This window comes from Botrytis deweyae (assembly GCF_014898535.1).
Source record: "Botrytis deweyae strain B1 chromosome Unknown BDEW_033, whole genome shotgun sequence".
In the NCBI taxonomy this organism is placed as follows: domain Eukaryota; kingdom Fungi; phylum Ascomycota; class Leotiomycetes; order Helotiales; family Sclerotiniaceae; genus Botrytis; species Botrytis deweyae.
The window spans coordinates 163,795-182,967 of record NW_024066240.1 but is presented as its reverse complement, the minus strand read 5'-3'; the positions used below and the strand labels follow the sequence as shown (position 1 = coordinate 182,967).

At 42.1% G+C, this 19,173-nt stretch overlaps 6 protein-coding genes across 6 annotated transcripts; 4 read left to right on the top strand and 2 right to left on the bottom strand.

Moving 5' to 3' along the window:
* Nucleotides 1–977: 977 nt before the first annotated feature.
* EAE98_010086 (uncharacterized protein) lies at nucleotides 978–1,805 on the top strand (the record flags this gene model as incomplete). The annotated part of the gene is made up of 1 exon (XM_038957707.1): nucleotides 978–1,805. One exon carries the CDS (start codon nucleotides 978–980, stop codon nucleotides 1,803–1,805), a length of 828 nt encoding a protein of 275 aa, XP_038805933.1.
* A 490-nt stretch (nucleotides 1,806–2,295) lies between these two features.
* EAE98_010085 (uncharacterized protein) lies at nucleotides 2,296–2,709 on the bottom strand (the record flags this gene model as incomplete). Its single annotated transcript, XM_038957706.1, has 1 exon — nucleotides 2,296–2,709. One exon carries the CDS (start codon nucleotides 2,707–2,709, stop codon nucleotides 2,296–2,298), a length of 414 nt encoding a protein of 137 aa, XP_038805932.1.
* Nucleotides 2,710–6,374: 3,665 nt separating this feature from the next.
* EAE98_010084 (uncharacterized protein) lies at nucleotides 6,375–6,689 on the top strand (the record flags this gene model as incomplete). Its single annotated transcript, XM_038957705.1, has 1 exon — nucleotides 6,375–6,689. One exon carries the CDS (start codon nucleotides 6,375–6,377, stop codon nucleotides 6,687–6,689), a length of 315 nt encoding a protein of 104 aa, XP_038805931.1.
* Nucleotides 6,690–7,199: 510 nt separating this feature from the next.
* On the top strand, nucleotides 7,200–7,460 carry EAE98_010083 (uncharacterized protein; the record flags this gene model as incomplete). Its single annotated transcript, XM_038957704.1, has 1 exon — nucleotides 7,200–7,460. One exon carries the CDS (start codon nucleotides 7,200–7,202, stop codon nucleotides 7,458–7,460), a length of 261 nt encoding a protein of 86 aa, XP_038805930.1.
* Nucleotides 7,461–9,780: 2,320 nt separating this feature from the next.
* Nucleotides 9,781–12,804, top strand: EAE98_010082 (uncharacterized protein; the record flags this gene model as incomplete). Its single annotated transcript, XM_038957703.1, has 1 exon — nucleotides 9,781–12,804. One exon carries the CDS (start codon nucleotides 9,781–9,783, stop codon nucleotides 12,802–12,804), a length of 3,024 nt encoding a protein of 1,007 aa, XP_038805929.1.
* Nucleotides 12,805–13,585: 781 nt separating this feature from the next.
* EAE98_010081 (uncharacterized protein) lies at nucleotides 13,586–14,333 on the bottom strand (the record flags this gene model as incomplete). The annotated part of the gene is made up of 2 exons (XM_038957702.1): nucleotides 13,586–13,988; nucleotides 14,053–14,333. 2 exons carry the CDS (start codon nucleotides 14,331–14,333, stop codon nucleotides 13,586–13,588), a joined length of 684 nt encoding a protein of 227 aa, XP_038805928.1.
* Between the last annotated feature and the right edge of the window lie 4,840 nt (nucleotides 14,334–19,173).

Genomic DNA, 19,173 nt, shown 5'->3' with positions numbered 1-19,173 from the left:
CAGTTCAGCCTGACACATGACCATCACATGACTTTCAGATGACTTTCACATGATTCCCGTTATCTTCATCCTTGTTGCATATCTGATTTAATGATGAGCCAAGATCTTTGAAATCTCCTGCTGGAAGGAAGTCAATCATCAACCAGTCTGCATCAATCGTATCATGTGATTGACTCTGATTCGCATACACACGATGCATCTCTAGTGTCGGTCGAAAAATTCGGATGAAACATTTGAATTCGATATTCGTTGACACAATGTACCTAGGATCAACACCTCACTGTCGCCAGAAGAAATCCCTTGGATTCCTGTTCTCTTTCATCACAGAAAAAAGATTCAAAAACACACGTCGCAATAATTATCCGGTTCCGAATCTTTTAATTCTCAAGTGGGAATGCGCGGTGAGTAGGTATATGCTTGTTTGTCCAAGACGCACGACGGCGGTGAAGATATCCTTCCACAATGCACATGTAAGATCTTATCTCTCTCATACGTAGGTATCTATCTCGCTTTGCTTTAATCATTCATCTCACTCACTTCATTTCCTCCTGAATTCTATATCCTTTTAAAGTTTCCTTATCGTCAAAGTATATCGGTGAATTTTTCCAACGCCACGAGAAAAAAATTTAACTTCGGTTTCATCATAAGGCTGGAAACACTAGAAAGTCTAGAATTTTCTAGCTTCTCGACTCGATTCATTGCGCAAAGACGTCAGAGAAACACTCCATGACTCGAGTTCAAATAGGAGACTTCAGATAATTTCACGGAGGAATTTTTTTGTGTTGTGATCTTTTTATAGTTATTTTCTCAAGGGCGTATTTTCTCGTTTGACATTTTGTTGTTTTCATTATACTCACTTGAACATTCTTGAACATTCTTTTGATTCTATTTCGATGTACTAGAATAGAGTTTGGATAGTAGCAGGAACATCACCATTTAGACTCATGTTCAACAAGGAAAGGAGAAAATCGGTCACGATGTCAATCAGGAAGTCGATCACGACGCCAAAATCATGGTTCTCATCAAGGTCTTCAAAAACATCAGAAAAGCCAACATCACCTACCTCAACACCACCTACCTCAACATCACCTACCTGGGAATTTCATCAATTCACTCGCCTCCCCTTGGAACTTCAACGCCAAATCTGGCGTTCCCTGTTCCCTTCCTCCCGAACCGTCTCCCTCTCCTACAACATCACTCCCTTCCAAGCTCACTCCACTCCACCCCCCATCACCCTCTCCATCTGTTCTGAATCACGTTCCGAGACACTCTTACACTACACTCTTCTTTACCGTTCGGAATTCCCCGGATCTCGTGGGAAATCTGGTGGCAATTGCGGGATTCTCCTCAGCAAATGCATGAGACAGCCTATTTGTGTAAATCCCCTCACGGACACGATTTCCTTTTTCGCCGGGGATCTATGCGGGGAGAATTTCAAAGGTCGAAAACGCTTCGTCGAGTGGATGGCATTTTTGGACTCGGTGGATAGGAGGATTTTGGATGGAGCCACTGTGGTGCAGTTGGAGGGCCTGGATTGGGATAATACGATGTATATACATCTGAAGTTTCAGGAATGGTTAAGGTGTAAGGAAGTAGTGGTGGAGTATGAGGGACAGGGAGGAGCGGAGAGCTGGGAGGAATTAAATTACGGGGGTTTGTTGAGATTGGAGAAATTGCAGGAAATTAGGTGTAGGTATACTCATAGCGAGTATATGGGAAATTTTGAGGAGCAGTTAAGGACGTTCTTGGGATTTCATACACAGGTTTGGGGTGGGAAGATTCCCGTTGTGAAGAGGGTGTCTTGAGGGGTGATGAGTTGAGTTGAGATCTGATGGTGTACGATTTGAATTATTGAAGGGATACTAAATTTGGCATGGGAACATGGGTATAATACGGCGTTTCGGATTGGAATTTGGGAACAGAGATATGACGCCATTAGATATAATAGCATTTAGATTATAGAATAATCAATATAGACTCCATTCATATACATTTCCATTTCCATTTCAAAGATGTTTCAAGTTGAAAAATCTATATGAAGTGCCATACCGAGCTTCCATAGTTCGCACCAAAATTTGGATAACATTCAAAATGCACGGATGGAGCAAAAGATCAGGTAGCAAAACTTGCATTATCATTATTGCTTTGCTTCAAAATATTCATAATCATACTCGTGAATCGTCATAAACACCATTACTCCCATCTCCAATGCAATATCCATCTCCATCTTCATCGTCCCCTATTCCATTCTTCCATTCCTATCCCCATGCTTGCATTCTGGACTCCTTCAACCATCTACAATCCACAAACACTTCTATCGACTTGAGTGTAAGTAGCATCGATTCTTCCAAGCGCAACTGCTTGTCCCCCGGTCAAAGCATCAAGAGCTCGTTGTCCAATGTTGAATCCAGCATTGGCGTGGTCAATGGCAAGGACATTGATGCTTCTTCCTCCATAGCTCAATTGGTAACAGTTACCGCAGTTTGCATCGTTCCAGCCGGCGATGGTAGATGCACCACCGATGTAGGGGAAGTTGCTGAGGGAACCTTGGGTAGAGTAGCCCTTGGTGAGGAGTCCGTTGGTTCCGTCGGAGCAGGAAACTACGGAGAGAGAACGGCCGGCATCATCGTAGCCGACGTCGTAGGAGACGGTGATGGCTGTTGCGCTGACGGCAAAGGTGAGGAGAGTAGCGAGAGTTGGGAATTGCATTTTGAATTTGGGTGGTTGAGGTGAGGAAGTTTGTTTGTTTGTGAGGTAGAAGTTCTTGTAGATATCTGAGATACTTTGAAGTAATGTATGTAGATGTAGATGTTGATAATGATCTTCCACCACGGCGCACATCATATCTTATATACTTTCTACCCCTCAAAAGCCCCTCACCCAGCCTCATCTCCGCCCCAATAATTCATCAGAGAATTCTCCGTATATGTCGCCTCCTCTCACCCATCGAAACTCGTGATAGCGGGGTACCCACCAGGACCACATTGTTTGCATTTGTCAATTACGAGAAACATTCCATTGCAACTAAATCAGATGATATCTATTAACACTATTGATAACCCCATCAGCAGAGTCTCCTCTCAGCAATACGAGAAGACCAGCGGTATATGCACACTGCATGCAAGGCTGTGCGGGGACGAAAATCTTGGCATCGAAGCGGTATCGTGTGCATCTTCCGGACGCCTCGATCTGATGCTTATTCCTCCGCATTTCCATCACTTTGGAGTAATAAATTTACATAAAGTAAGTCTTGTTCATTGTGAAGGCGAGTACGAGAGAATGGAGGCAGTGGGGGATGTAACCATACGGTTGACTACGTCAGATGCATGCGAATCTATAAATAGGTAGTGAGTACCGTACGGATGCCGATCTCCTCGTATTCCAACGATTTGTTCCATAGATTTCTATGTGTGCCAATGTTTGCCAAGCTCAATTGCCTTGAATAGGTACTCGAAGTCGAAGAATGACGAGTTCCACTTTTTGCGATACCGAATGATTTATGTGGTGAGAGTGTTGTGTTGTGTTGTGTGAGGAGTGGTGTGAGTGAGTTGTCAGATGAAGTGGTGGTGGATGGGAATCTCGGTAGTCGGGAGTCAGTGAAGTGAAGTGGCAAGAGTGGCTTTGATTCTGGTGGCTGGGAACTTCCCCGCAATTTTTGTTTGTTCGACGACAACAACACGAGATTTACGATAGAAGCGAGAAGATGCGGAAACATCCTTCCTATCAGCGACATCGAAGTTATGGTTTGGTATTGGGATGAATTTGGAAATTTGAAACGAGTTGGAAATTCCAACTCGCAGAATCGGATGTTTCAATGGGCTTGCTTCTTGTTCACGGCTGTCTTTGCAAATCCTCTTCCCTTCAACGTTTGCTCCTGTCAATTCTTGAAGGGTCGTTGTGTTTCAAAATCGGGGGTGCCTAGTGACCAGTGCACTAATGCTGATACTAGATCTTCACTATTTGCTTTTGATGCAAACGTTCACTTCCTCTTCGTCCGCCAAATTCTACAATGTCACTATTCAATGACGAAAGCTTTCCTAGAGAGTGCTCTCTCTTTTATATATCGGCTCTGATCACTCATGGGTTTCCTGTCAGCAGAGTTATGTAGGTAGGTATTCACATTCTTGAAGAAGTGAACAGGTAACAAAGCACAATTCATTCACCACAGTGGATTCCGGCAATGTCGGATATTGAGGGGCCAGCTCTCTCACAAACAAATTCATAAACTGTTCACATTATTTGCATGGAGATCCCAGTCACAACAATACTTATCAAATACAATCAATGCTGGAAGTCTAACAACATGCAAGGTCATATCAAGTATACCATTCATTTTCTGCAAACTCTTCACTACTCCAAAATTTCCTACTCATCGCCGCAGTCTTGGTATTCACAAGCATAACCTCCACTTGTACTAAGATTTCCAGAACCTGGGGACACTGGACTAAAGCAAAGGTTACCTAGGTGAAGATTCTCAGGATTGACATACTCCCAGTATGCCTTTGAGAGCGGTCTACAGTTGCTCGGGCAAGAAGGAAGCTAGATGTGGAGATCCACGGTATGGGAAACCGTACTGATAAGACTTGTATCAAGAAGCAAGAATACTCGATGGAATATGGGTTGCAGGGTGGGTAGATCTTGATTGTCGGTGACAAAAGAGTGGGCCATTGAGATGAGGCATGCCCGTCGAAAGCAATCTTAGGGTTCGAGGGTCTCTTTGTCTCTGAAAGACACTCGTCCACTAGATTGCGTCGAGGATCAGTTTTAGAGACTTCTCGACGCAATCTTGGACCTCGGGATGTCGATGTCGAGCATAACTGAAACAAAAGCATCAACACTGGACGACTCTCTCAATCCCGAAGCAAATTGTTGGCCAGCTGGCTTTATGTGTTCTGAAAAAGTCATCCAAACCTATCAAGAACCGCAAAAGAGATATTCCTTTTTCCGGCTCGCCCCCTCCCTCAGATGCCAAAAATGCTAAAAGAAACATACAACAGTGGGGATTCGCTGGTGGTCACCCACCCAACTACTAATCCACCGATCTGAAGCTTGTGTATGGCAGAGCGGACGGGATGCCCAATTCTCTTCAGTCTATGGTCGTATGTGACAGCGGGTGTGTTTTCTGGTACTATAATGGGACAAAAGATATGGCAACACTTCAATGAAATTAAATTTGAATTATAATTCTGCACGAGACTAGCAAATACCTTCTCCGACAGCACAATCAGCTCTGCCGAACAAGGTTTCGGAGTTGATCTGGCTCGGTCTGATCTCTGGGTTTGATTGGACTACCTGCCAACATGCCTTGGTAGATTTCGCTATCCTCGGCAAGCGTGTGGCTTCGCCATTTTGTCATAAAATATGACTTGTAAGACATCTCGCTGATGTAACCACATTGTCCACCCAGGATACCACTCTATATACTCTGGTTTATCGAAAGAACCATCGAGAAATTCCCGACGGAAGTGAATGATCGACTCCTTGATGCGCTATGTAAAGTCAGTCAAACACAAGAATTGTGAAGTATATTGGGTGTTGTGAACTCACATTGCGGCATAGCTCTGGAAATCGCTTCAAGATGAAGGAAGTGATTTCTCAAGTGGCATATCTTGGCTGGAGTGCCTCTTGTCTAGGCATACTGCCTTGGTGGCAAGGCAGGGGAAAAGCAACAACCAGCAAGAGCCGCGGCATTTGAAATGCCTGAGAGGATATCAGTGAAGAGACCGATGTCGTGGTTGAGTGTAGGTAAGGGCTCAATGAATAGTCATCGGCAGACGAAGTGGATGGTGTGAACGCAAAGTCGCCTGGCTTGAATCAAGCCACCGACGAATTTGAATTCCCTTGAGTCCCATTTGCTTTCTTCACCTTGGCTGCACCAAATTCTCGTTGTGTTATCTTTTTCGAAGGAGGCCATTTCTGGAAAGTCTTTTAAACTCCGTTGGAACCTATCAAAAAGCGTTATTAAAGCAGTCTTGAGAGAGAAGAATTATACTAACATCATCCACCCTCTTCTTCCGCTTCATATTCTTGACTTGGTTCATCTTCATCGGAAGTAAGCAGTCCGGGATCGAGTGCAAGGCAGCAAGGCCATTGCATACCCTTTCTAAAGGGCATATGAAGGCGTTGGGACCCTTGGGTAGGGGCATAGACCGGTATTAATTGTCTAAAGCAAAAGGGAAGTCAGTACTTTATATTATGGACAATTGAACTAAAATCTGGATACTTACTAGGTAGCCACTAGAAAAACTCTTATTTTCCTTCATGTACGGCCTGTCTACGACCAAAATACAAGCTGGTTGGAGTATGAGCTCCAAACTTTGCTCTGCACACGAAGCCTAAACTCTTATCAGCTATCAGTCAATGAGATGCTCAAGATGGAACTAACCAAAATTGTCCACGACTCTCTGCCAGTAGGATCTCAAACAGTTCAACACGACGAGGAAAAGGAAGCGCACGCCGAAGCGGCTATGGTTAACTGTGTTTTATTACTACTACTTGTCCACCTCCTACATATTACTATCAAGAACATGAGCCCATCCCCCGTCTCCTATCCCCAGAAGTATTTGCAAAGTAACATCTCGGACAATAAAAATTCCACATCATCCACGCAGCTGCCACCTTGCGCTCTTCAAGCATCCAAGGACACCAGACAGAAACATCTTTCACATCTGAATGACGACCACCGTTGAAACCCCCACAGCCACACAGGCACTTCAAGTAAAGAAGAGCCTGCCTGCGCAAGCAGACAACTTAATATTTTTGAAGATCTGCTCGGGAGCAGATTTAACGTTGGCATATATATCGAATCGGATGTAACATATCTTGTGATCCGGCAAGTCCAGAAGTCAATGCATAAGTCTTGGTCTCACTCCCTTTGCAGGAGGGAAATCTAGCTTGGAAGAGTGAGACCAGGACTTATTCATTGACTTCTGGGCCAAGATCGCCCACGAAGGGTGCTTCGTGCTCACAAGAGGGAAGCAGTCCTAGAATAATGACACGAGGTCATATTCGTTGACTTCGGGTCCAAGGTCGTCATCACTTGGGTATAATGTTAGAAATGGTAGAGCTTATATGCTTGCAGGAGGAGAAGTTTGGGATGGACTTACAGTGTTCTGACACCGAGGCCAGTCCTCTATGTATTGTAGAGGTAGCTTCGAAAGCTCACTTAATTTTTTTCATCGAATTGAGACACCACCACCATGGTGGTGGGGTTGGAGTTGGCATCTTGGAACTCTCATTTCTCGTTGTGCGCCGTGCATATCAACGGCTTTACGCCTGAAGAGATGTTCGAGGCGGTGAATATATATGTTCATGATCTTAGGAAGGAGATCGGCGCACGCCGGAAGCCACGAGTCGTTGTCGAAAGTATTGAACCGCTACGAGTCATGTGTGTCAGTTGTGATACGCCTGAAGAGGTGTTTGAAGTGTTGAATGTAGATCTTCATGATCTTAAGAGGTAGATCAGGTGTTGGTATGCTAGTTGCATACTGACCGTTGGAATGAGGTGACTTACATGGCTTAATACCCAGGGGGGCTGGCAACTGCAAAACCTCATTTTGCTCTGGAAGTCAGAGAGTGCTGAGATCTGCCGCGACCAGTGACCAGCGACTTTCTGGGTGCTTCTTGAGTAGTATTGTATCGACGGGTATGCTGCTATCCGACGCTATGAGAAGCAAATTAAGCTGCTCTCCATGATTTTTCTGGCGTTGATAGTGTCGAATTGAATTTGTTGAGGAGACTCTTTGCTGTATAACAGATCAGTTTCTGGAAATAAGAGAGAAATTGGAGGCTATAAGCAAGCTACCATGGACTCTGGAATCACCAAGAGAGCTATGAGTAGTTGTGGACTTACTGTGAATTGTATACCGTATAATGATATGAAGTCCAAGGACTTGATTCGATCTTCAATTGTTGAAGTCCAAGAGAAAGTAACTCGAGATCCCATTCTTAATAGATTTGATAAGTTATATCTTGATGGTATCAATCTATCAAGTAATAGTCCTATCAAACAGGGAATTTAAAAGCAAAACACAAGATCAAATCAAAGAATTTGGAAGTTATAATGTTGTTGTCAAGATTGTGGGAAGTTTGGAGAATGGAAGCGCTCTAGGACTTTAAATGGCTATCCTAATCCCGAAACAAGACAAGAGTTTTTTGAAGGTCTTACTTCGGGTTTATATTTTCAATATTTGAATTTTCAATATCAGAATTCTCGAGCAGTTGTGTGAGCACCGACTGTCGAAGCGAGGGCTTTGATATTTGTTGAACCCAGACTCACTTCTGACAGGACTTCTTTGTTTATTGACATTTTTGTTATTGTTTTCATAGTCGTCTCGAATGAACATGAAATTTTGTTTGTAACATGAACCATGCAAAAATAACAGGTTACTGTCATGCCGATAGATGAACTATAGTAGAAGATTTACTGTCAAGGCAATAGACAAAGTGAGGTTCCTCGTAACCTGTAATTCAAATGCCTGCATCAACATTTGATATCTCAGTACACAATGGTTATAAATAGTGAGCCTCTCTGGATTATATGTTGATATGTAGTAGATTATCCTAGGGGTTCCAACTTGGCAACTTTTCGCCAACATATGTATGGTTTTCTTGACTATCATGAGCGCACACTTTCCATGAGCGAGTAGTCATCTTTAATATTATTTATTTCATCTTCTAAGATCTCTATACCATGTTACTACACACATGATTGAATCTCCTCATGTTCTTGTGATAAAGAAACTTTCATGTGATTTCCGTGATTTTCTCCCAGTAAGTAGTCAGCAACAAGGCAGAGAGTGCTCATGCATTGCTCAGGCAGCGTCTTAGATCACATAATGTCTTTCTATCATATGCTGTTCGACTACTAGGTAGGCATAGCCTCTGATCTCATAAATAAATCATCCATCACTCCACAATTCTATCTCTCATTTGATTATCCCGACACTCTCGCTACCTCACTTCTCATCTTTTCTTCCCTTGATGTGATGTCCCGTCTCCGGAGAACTTCCATGCCATCAACTGACAAAAAAAAATCAAGATCTCACGACCTAATTATGAGATAAATGGATGTCATCAGGCGTATTGAATCGTAAGCTCATGAATGGCGTACTTTTAAGCGAGTTGGTACTTGAATTTTGAGCAGCAAAACATTACGGATCTACATTCAATAGACACGCTTCACCAAAGAGGGTAGAACTCCTACATCTAAATTATATGTCTTGTCACTAAGTAATGGTGATTGCGAGCTTCAACAATGCACCCGCTAAAATCTTTTGCCATTCAGACGACAATTACATCTCAACGTTTCTCGCTTAGAGACAACCACAATATAATTATGAGATGATATCTCAAGATCTACAATATCATCATTGACACTTCAGCATTCACTCCATTCATCCCTCCTTCAGCCCCTCATTTATCCATTTATCCTCGGCATGGCTGATCACAAAGCAAGATAAGAAAATGTAAACAAAGTGAATTCGACTCCGCCTCGTGTCTACTTAAGTGTTCCCCAGGTGACGAATTCGCGCTCGGTCGGTTTTTCTACACGAATAATTCCCGAAACTTTATGTGTTCCTATTGACCACCTCTCGACTCACTGCATATCTCATTGGACAAATTCGAAAAAAAAAATTGTTCTTCTGATAGCTTTCGACTTTTGTCCGGCACTGTCGATATCTTCCTGACAACTTCCGAATCTTTTCCTTAGTCATCAACACTTGACACACCATTTACTCATCGAAACTCTGTCGCTGTCGCATAAAGTTCAGTGACAAAATGGTATACGTTCATGTAGGAAAGACGCCTGTTCCGCAATGTATCGTGCCAAGTTTCTCCAATGAGGTCTTCTATCCTGGAAGCGCCCCTGCTGGTGTTACTCCACAGTACTTCACAACGTTGAATGTCTATCAACAATGGCTGCAAATTTTCGGTCCACATGTTCCTCTTCCTGAAGATGAGCGAAACCTGCCAGGTTATCCTCAAAGTAACCTGTACACGGAAACTGGCGAAGAGGGTCCCAGATATCGGTATTGTAGCAAGGAAAGAGTTTGGAAGCCCAGGTCTTATTTTCCCTTCAGCAATGGCAGGTTTCTGTGTACATGCTTTCAGTGTAAAGGGTCTGATATAAGAAGGGAAGCTAGACGACGGGGAGAATCATTGGAGAACAGGAACGCGGACTTACCACAAGGAATACAGCCAAATCAGGATGTGATAGCTCGATTTTCGCAACCAGGTATGCCCATAGTCAATACAGACCAGCGAAAATACAGTGTTGCCAATTTGCCTTTGATGCCGAAGGCTAAACCATATACTGCCAAGCCTGTACCAAAATGTCCTATGCCCGCACCAGTACTCGCTACACCAGCTCTAGGTCCGGCTAAAGAGACCATATCAAGGCTCGAGGAAATAAAAGTAGCACATTCCGAGACAGAAAGGCTTCGGTCTCGTCTTTTTGGTCATGGGAGAATGAAGAAACTGTTCGAAGCGAATCTAGAAAAATTGACGATGGCGACGGATCGTGTCAGTGAAGAGAGTGAGAACAACAGAGGCAAGAGACTGGCCGAGGCAGCTAGGTTCCAAGACCTCATATCCAAAGAGGATGATCTACTCAATAAAACCCTAAGTGATCTGGATGATCTCAATCTCGCGATTGATCTTATGACCGAATTGAGCAAAGACGATATTGGCTACCGAAACAACAATGAAGATACGGTTCTTCCCAGTGTCGAGAAGGAATGTACTGTCGCACCATCCAATAGCCCTGAGAACTTTGACAATACAAGTGACGCAGGCGTTGAACTTGCTGATCAAACCAACGATTTATTGCGCTTTTCACCAATGCTGCATGGCTATCCTCCACTTGATGAAGATGGTCATGTACTAAGCAACAGTGATCCATCTGGGCAAGATCCTAAATCCGCGAGCGGATTGGACGGCACGGTCGAAAAGGAGTCTGGAGACGGAACAGGGGATGTCGATACGAACTCCGAACTCGATACTCTCGCTACTGTAAGCGCTGGTGTTCCCCATGCTGATTCCTCCATGATTCTTCGAGATCAAGACATAATTGATCCAAACTTCCAACAGCTTTCAAACACCCAAACAAATAATCCTCAACCTCAAGAAATAGTCGACCTTAATCCATTTCGAGCGCTGTCAGACTCCCAAGAGGTTCAAGATCAACATGCTCCATCTTACCAAGCTCAATCTCGTCAACCTTCTCCTCACCAACGATTCCAACTCCAGGCTCGCACACCCTCGGCATCCAGAGACCTCAATCCGCATTGGCCATACCAAGCTTCAGGTCACAATTCGAATCATTCACAGCCCCCTAAAGCTACGAATGCTGCCGCACAACGCTCCCCGCTGACCGCACACACACCTGACTTGAATCCAAACCCCTTCGGAAATCCCAATCCTGCCGCCGTCTTTCAATTTGGACAGTCTACTACGCTGAGAGATTCCGGGCATTATGGTAACAAGATAGCGGAAGATGTTGAGGGAGTTCAGAGTTTAGCCTCACAGCAAACACGAGAAACTGCTAAGCAAGCGCAACAATATCAGCCAAATGGACCGACGAAAACATCTCAGTTGGTGCAAAAGTCAAAAAATGTTTACGGTCAAGTAGCTCAACAGGTGAGGCTGGCTCAAGAGGCTCGAGAGTTACGAGAATCTCACGATGAACTGGCCCAAGAACGACTATCTCAACCGACTAGAGCGGTCCAACAGCCGAAACGAGCTTGCGAACAGCTGGCTCAAGATCCATTGACCGAAGAACAAATAGCTCAAAATGCAACAATCTTTTACGAGCGACAAGCTTCCGAGAAACGAAACCAACAGGATGAATTAACTCAGAAGGCGAGTCTAGCTCACGAGCGAGTGGCCCAAGAGCAGCCAGCTCAAGAACAACCAGTACAACCGAATTATTTGTTCCAACTAGCGAAGCTAGCTTGTGACCGACTCGCTCAGGATCAATTGGCCCAAAAACAACGTGCTGAAAGTGCAAGAGACGCTTACGACCAGATAGCTTACGAGAAACGAACTCAACAAAAGGAATCGACCTGCCAGATGACTCTAACTCATGACCAAATGGATCAAGACCAACTAGCTCAAAGGGCAATGCATGCAAGAGACGTTTATGACCAAATAGCTCACGAGAAACGAACTCGACAAAACGAATCGACCTACGAGACGACTCTAGCTCACGACCAATTGGATGAAGACGAAATGGATCAAGATCAATTCTACCAATACCAACTGGATCAAGACCAACTAGCTGAAGACCAACTGGCTCAAAAGGCAATGGATGCAAGAGACGTCTACGACCAACGAGCTTGCGAGATACGAGATCGAAAGAATATACTAGCGAAACACGTTCACTACGCTCACGACCAACTCTCTCAACTATCTCAGCAAACCCAGCTCGCTCAGCAACATAAACAAGAAATCCGAGTTCAGATAGCGGAATACCAAGCAAGATTACAGAGACAAACCTTCGAATCTCTCCCAAACTTCCGTTCCCTCCCAATCCGCGGATTAGCCCAACCAACCGAGCGCACCCAACTCCCCAAACGACGCGCTGAGGAATCTCCAGAATCGCCACAGCAGCACGAGCCTGAACACTCTATCCGACGATCTAAGCGAGCTAGACATCGAGCAGAGACAGAAGCTGAGATGCGGGAACGAGAAGATTTGCGTGAGGAGCGAATTCAGCAACGAGTGGAGATACAGGAGTTGCAGCAGACAGGAAATGTTGCTAAGCGTTCGATTGAGAGTAAGCGGAGATGTAAGAAGGGATGAGAAATTTTGTGTGTATGTGTGCGTTTTGTAAGGGGTGGTGTGAGGGAGATGTGACGGTGACGGTGAAGATGCTGGTTATGGGGTTTGAGAAATGGGTGATGGGTGATGAATCTGTAGGTTGGATTGGATGGGGTTTAATGTATGAGCATTTGTGAGTTATTTGTTGAATTTTTGTTTGTTTACAGGATTTTAGTGTTTATGGAAGTTTTATTTTATTTCTGAGAGCGGGGCGGGAGAGAAATTGGAGTTTCTTTCGAGATCATGGCGGAGGGTGGGGGGTGATGCGATGCGATGCGATGAACCATACGATATGGTATGATATGGTTTGATTCGATGATAGACACGAAGAAAGATATGAGAGATATGGGAGCAGATCCAATGGAAACCCAATAGTCAGAACAGTTGTAATAATATTTTCCCTAAGAGATTTCACTCTTACTCTTCAGATGACGGCTTCGTCCGATCGATCTGTTGTAGAAATGTGACATTGGAACAGCTGTAAAAATCTTCGAAAGCGTAGATCAGCATTATCAATTCGTCGTCATTCACATGCTTTGCACACTACTCCGGAACTCAAAAATCACAATGTCACATAAATCCAATGGAAACTTGTTCATGTAGGAAAGAATTTAAGGGCCTACAAAAACGACAACATCCGGTATTGTCAGAAACAACATCGTAAGGAATATATACAAGAAATCAGATTCCCAACACTCTCCATCCACTCTTCATCCACTCCCCATCTACTAATTCATCCACCACCCTTCTATCCATCGCAGATTTAAGAAACAGTGATGGTAGCGGAACCACTGCTTTGGTAACCCTCAACAGCAACAATTTGGTAGTTGTAGTTGGAGCCGAGAGTCAATCCCAACTTCTTCCAGGCAGCGAAGTGGTTCTTGGTGGTGACGGTACCGCTGGTACGCTTGCTGGTACGAACAGACCAGTATTGCTTGAAGGTAGCAGTTCCTTGCACGGAAGGTTGGTTTACACGGGTGGTCTCGAGGATCTTGTAGGTGGAACCGTCGGAGGTGACGCTGCCGATCTCGGTGGCGGCGGAGGAAGGATCGTAGGTACCGAAGTCTTCGACGATGTAGTATTCAATGAGGGGGTTGGTGGTCCAACCGTAGACGGAGAGGTAGGAGTTTCCGTTGGGCTTGTAGGATCCGGAGTAGGAGATGGATCTATGGGGAGGGATTAGTTTGATGTGTTTTTCATAGACGATAGAAGGAATGGATGAAAACTTACCGCTCGGAACCAACGGACCATCCCTTTCCACCGACAAAGTTACCCTTGTTACCGGTCCAGGTTACGGCATATTGACCAGCAGCTCCGTTGGAGTAGGTAACACCACCGCTTCCGTCGGTCCAGAAGGAGTAGTAGTATCCACCACTGGTACCGGTAGAGGAAGAAGTCAATGCTCTTTGTTGCAAGACGTTCAAGTTCTCGCTGACGGGTGCCGCGGCTGGAGCGGAGAAGACACCAGCGATAGCTGATGCAGCGAGGAGGAGGGAAGATGCAGAAACCATTTTGAAGATTTGTTTGAAAGAGTGAAGAAGTTGGTTGTAGATAGAGAGTATGTGAATGTGATGATTTTTTTTCTCTAAACTCGAGAGCAGATACAACCTATATATAAGATTCAAGATCGCTTACTCCATTCAAAGTACCCCTTCATCCATCATTTCTCCCAAGAGAAACTTTAAAACACATCTGGTCTCCACTATATTCAATCTGGCCTTGAACCACTGGACCTTCAAGTGACATTATTCCATATATCCCGCAAAGGTATTGGACATGCAATAATTGCATCCACAATATTTCTACATCAAACGTCTTTATTCTCCGTTTCTAAATGTTTAATCTAAATCCTTGCCTCGACCCACAAAAGCACATCGGCTATATGCAAAGATAGAGCAAGGTACTACCCCGCATTGAGGCTTCATGAGTCCGAAACCAACTGCAATTTCGGACGAATTTCTCAATTAGAGTTATGGGTTCAAGATCCAGACTTGCCAATTGGGATAAGGGGGATGGGTGAACGTCATGCGATTGAAACGGTAGTTGCCAAATGTGTTGGTGATGCTTTGGAGATGGGGATTGGCGGATGGGATGAACGGGGATGAAATAAGATTTTGGATGGAAAACTTAAATTTCAAATCGAGTAAGTTGTGATGTGATAGTGTTAACCGTGAAAAAGCTTGATGTACGGGTATTCTAATAGTGGTCTAGTGAACATCTGTCAACACATACGGAATCCACATCACTCATGTCATGATAGTACGAAGTAAGATATTGTAGATAGGTCATCCGTCCCCTTGAATGGTAATAATCATTTGCCTGATATTGATTGATTATTCTCTATTAATCAAGTAAAAGTGTCTTGCTTGATACATCATACACTTGGTGCGAAAAGAGCATTAACCTTACATTGGTTTAAAGATGCGAACGAGCGCCTCCACTCCCAGGTTGTTTCACAAAAGGGGTCTTCGGTACCACCTTTAAAAAGTACCGACATCCGGCTAAATGCGGATAAGATACTAGTGTATCTGGATATATACCCATCATCAATACTAGTGTGCTCTATAGTAATTAGCCATTGACGATTGTAAATTTGATGCTCCGGGTAACTTTAAATATATTACGAGAGTATAAGATCGTCTCTAAAGAAATAGAAGTAGAACTAGAACCATTTTTACGGAGTAAGCTTAAAATTATAGTATGTCAGTTCCGGGTCCAAGAGTCTTGGACATCAAATCCAAACAGCACTTCCTCGATGAACCATTCATTTTCAACGAGTATGACGCTGATGCTTTAATTCTGACTAATAACTCACTCACGATCAAGACATCATTTCTCTATCGATTCGGCAATTGAGTTAGTATGAGTGGCGGTATATACCTTCCTGTCTACCTGCCTACCTACATACCTAACAGACCCGACTACCCACCATCCATACGTAAATTCCAGCCCATTTCCATCTTCATCCTTATCACTCATCCACATATTAACCAATCTCACGATAATTCCCTCATGTCACATCATATACACGAGACCTAACCATTTATTCTATTCCAAACAACACCTCAGGACAACACATCTCACAAGACCTCGGCAGATAGCTAGCTCCCCCCTAAAAAGAATTTTGATCAAAGAGATGAGAAGGAAAGAGCAGAGCAGAGCAGGCTTCATCATCTTTCAAAGTCAAAACAAGTCCTTCCTATCAAATCTCAAACCAGCCCATCAATATCTTCCCATGTTCTTCCTTTCTTATCATTCTAATTAGTATGACTCGTAACTTCCAACTTTCAACTCAATTCTCAACTCATGGTATGTATTATGTTTGATTTGGTAAATTACTCTTATGCTTCTCAAAAGTCAATCAATTGCTTTTATACTCTAAAAATCGCATTTGTTCTACTCTCGTGCCCTTTAGATTCTAGAGTAGATTCTGAAGTAGATTCTAGAATAGATTCTGAAGTAGATTTTAGAATAGACTCTAGAATTAAATCCATATCAAGAGCATAGAATTCAGTCTGTAGTAAATAAAATCTACAGAAAATAGGTGATAATAATAGTTATAGATTCTACTCTCAACTTGTAGAATGTATTCTCCCCCTATAGATCTCACTCTCAATCTATAGAATATACTCTCCGCCTATAGAATTTACCCTCTTCCTACAGATCCTACTCTCTACCCATGGATTCTATCCTCCTCTTATAGATTTCATCCTTGCCCTATAGATTCTACTTTTACCCTCCACTTATAGCATCTACCCTTCCGCTATAGAATCTAATCTAAAGTAGCCTACCTAGGTACTTCTATATAGAATCTACTATAGATTCTAAGAGCATGAAATTGAACTGCCGTATTTAATTTTATTCCCCAAAGAAAGAAACATTCATTTCATGTTTTTCAACTCTCAGTTCCAATTACAATTCAAATTACGTATCCAAAACCTAATACCCATATAACTACATATATATTCACACAATACCCATATAAATACATAACCACCTACAATTCCCGTATAAGTCCCATCTCCTCCTCTCATAACCTTTCCGTACGTCCTATCTCATTCCCTCGCATCTTCCCACTTCCCCTAGCTACAGAGACTTGCCTCTTTCACTTCCTCAAATGAACAAAATCAATAAACAAGAAACAAAATCACATTTATTAATATATTGTCACAGAGCACCCTCCGTCCAGATCTAGATATGTAGGTACCGTACCATTCCCTTCCTTTTCCTTGCAATCTCCCGTTCTTACAATCTCTTCTCCTTACAATCTTTTCATTTTTACAATCTCCTCGTCTGACAATCCCCTTCTCTCACAAGCCTACATCTTCCTACTTCTCACAAAAGATACCCCCGGCACTCAAGTTTTCCCATGCAAATAATCCAAAAAATGAAACAACTATGTAATGAGATCACATACATTCACACCATCCCCCCTTCCAAAACCTAAATACATAAAACCCATTCCCAATCTTACATCTTCATCTTCCAATTCCAATTTCACTCCCAATTCCAATCATATACACGATGTCTACAAATGTATATAACTACCCATCTATAATCCTTTCATAAATTCCATTTCAATCTATTTCTTTTTTCTTGCTTTCTTCATCTTTTCATCCCCTATCTTCCCACTTATCAAGCTACATACTTCCCTCTCCACTCATTCAAATGAACAAATATATACATACACACATACACCCATACACACACACACATAAACAACCCCAGAATCCAAATATATAATTCCTAATCCAATTTCTTGAAGATTTCTATCTATCCATCTACCTATCTACACAATAAACATGCACAACTATCTACAAAACCCCATCTCATTCCCCTATTAATCTGATTTATTCTCTCTCCTATCTTCCCACTTTCTCTAACTATATACTTGCCACTCTCTTCAGTTACTTCCATTACTTCCCTCCTCACTCCCCCAAATAAACAGAAAGAATCAAGAAAAAGTAAAGATCCCATACATCAATTCATATATACATCCTCAGGAACCAGATATGCGAACCTTACATTCCAATCCCAATCTAATTCATCGAAAACACATACCAGTATACCAGTTTATCTAATACCCATCTACTCATATACTCACATAGTAAATACACACATTCATTCAATTATTTATCCACAATTATACACAACCTTCTTCCTCAAAATCCAGATATACAAATTCGAAATTCCGATTCATTAAAAATGCATCTACCTAGGTACTTACACCATAGGCATACACATATATTCACGCACAACCCCTTTCTCCTTTAGAACCGAGATGTAAAAATCCCAATCTCAATTCATTCAAAATACTTATTATCTGTTTATCTATCTATCTACCTACATAGATAGTAAACTACACCGACATACATACACACATTTACACATATAAACTCGCAGAATCCAGATATAAAACCTAATCCCACATTCATCCACCCACTCCTCTGGATCATAAACACTATATCACAAACATCACATCACAAACACTATATCACAAACATTACACACTATATACAACAACAATCTATCTATTCGAATATAAAGTCTAAAAACACCTACTCATTTACTCACTCACTCATCAATACAATCAATATATACAATCAACATATCTACAAATCTACACTACAAAACCTACAGCATCATATATACAACCATCATCATCATTAATCTATCAATCTATCTCCATATAAAGATTATAATAAATACTAATATATCTTCTCACTCACTCACTCATCTATATATACTCCCTTCCTTACGACTTATATATAATCACTATCATTATTCATCTATTTACAAAGTATATAACATAAAACCCCCTATTATTAAATCAAATTAAATTAAATCAATCCTCTCAAATATATATAAAGATTAATCTAAATATAATCTAAATATAATCTAAATATAATCTAAATATAATCTAAATATAATCTAAATATAATCTAAATATAATCTAAATATAATCTAAATATAATCTAAATATAATCTAAATATAATCTAAATATAATCTAAATATAATCTAAATATAATCTAAATACAATACAACATATAATATAATTACTCATACATTCATTACCTTATATACCTACCTACCTACCTATCTACCTACCTATCTACATACATACATACATACATCCATATATATCCTTACTATACACATCTATCCTCAATCTCCCCAATCTCCCCAATCTCCCCAATTGTTAGAATCAATACAAGGTGACGACTAGTATAATATAAGTGTAGGCTTAGAATAAGACTTTTTATTAATTCCTTCGAAACCTCTTTCCTGAAGCTATATATATATAAAAACTCTTTACTTCCGGATTAATAATTGGCCCGATATCGATTCCA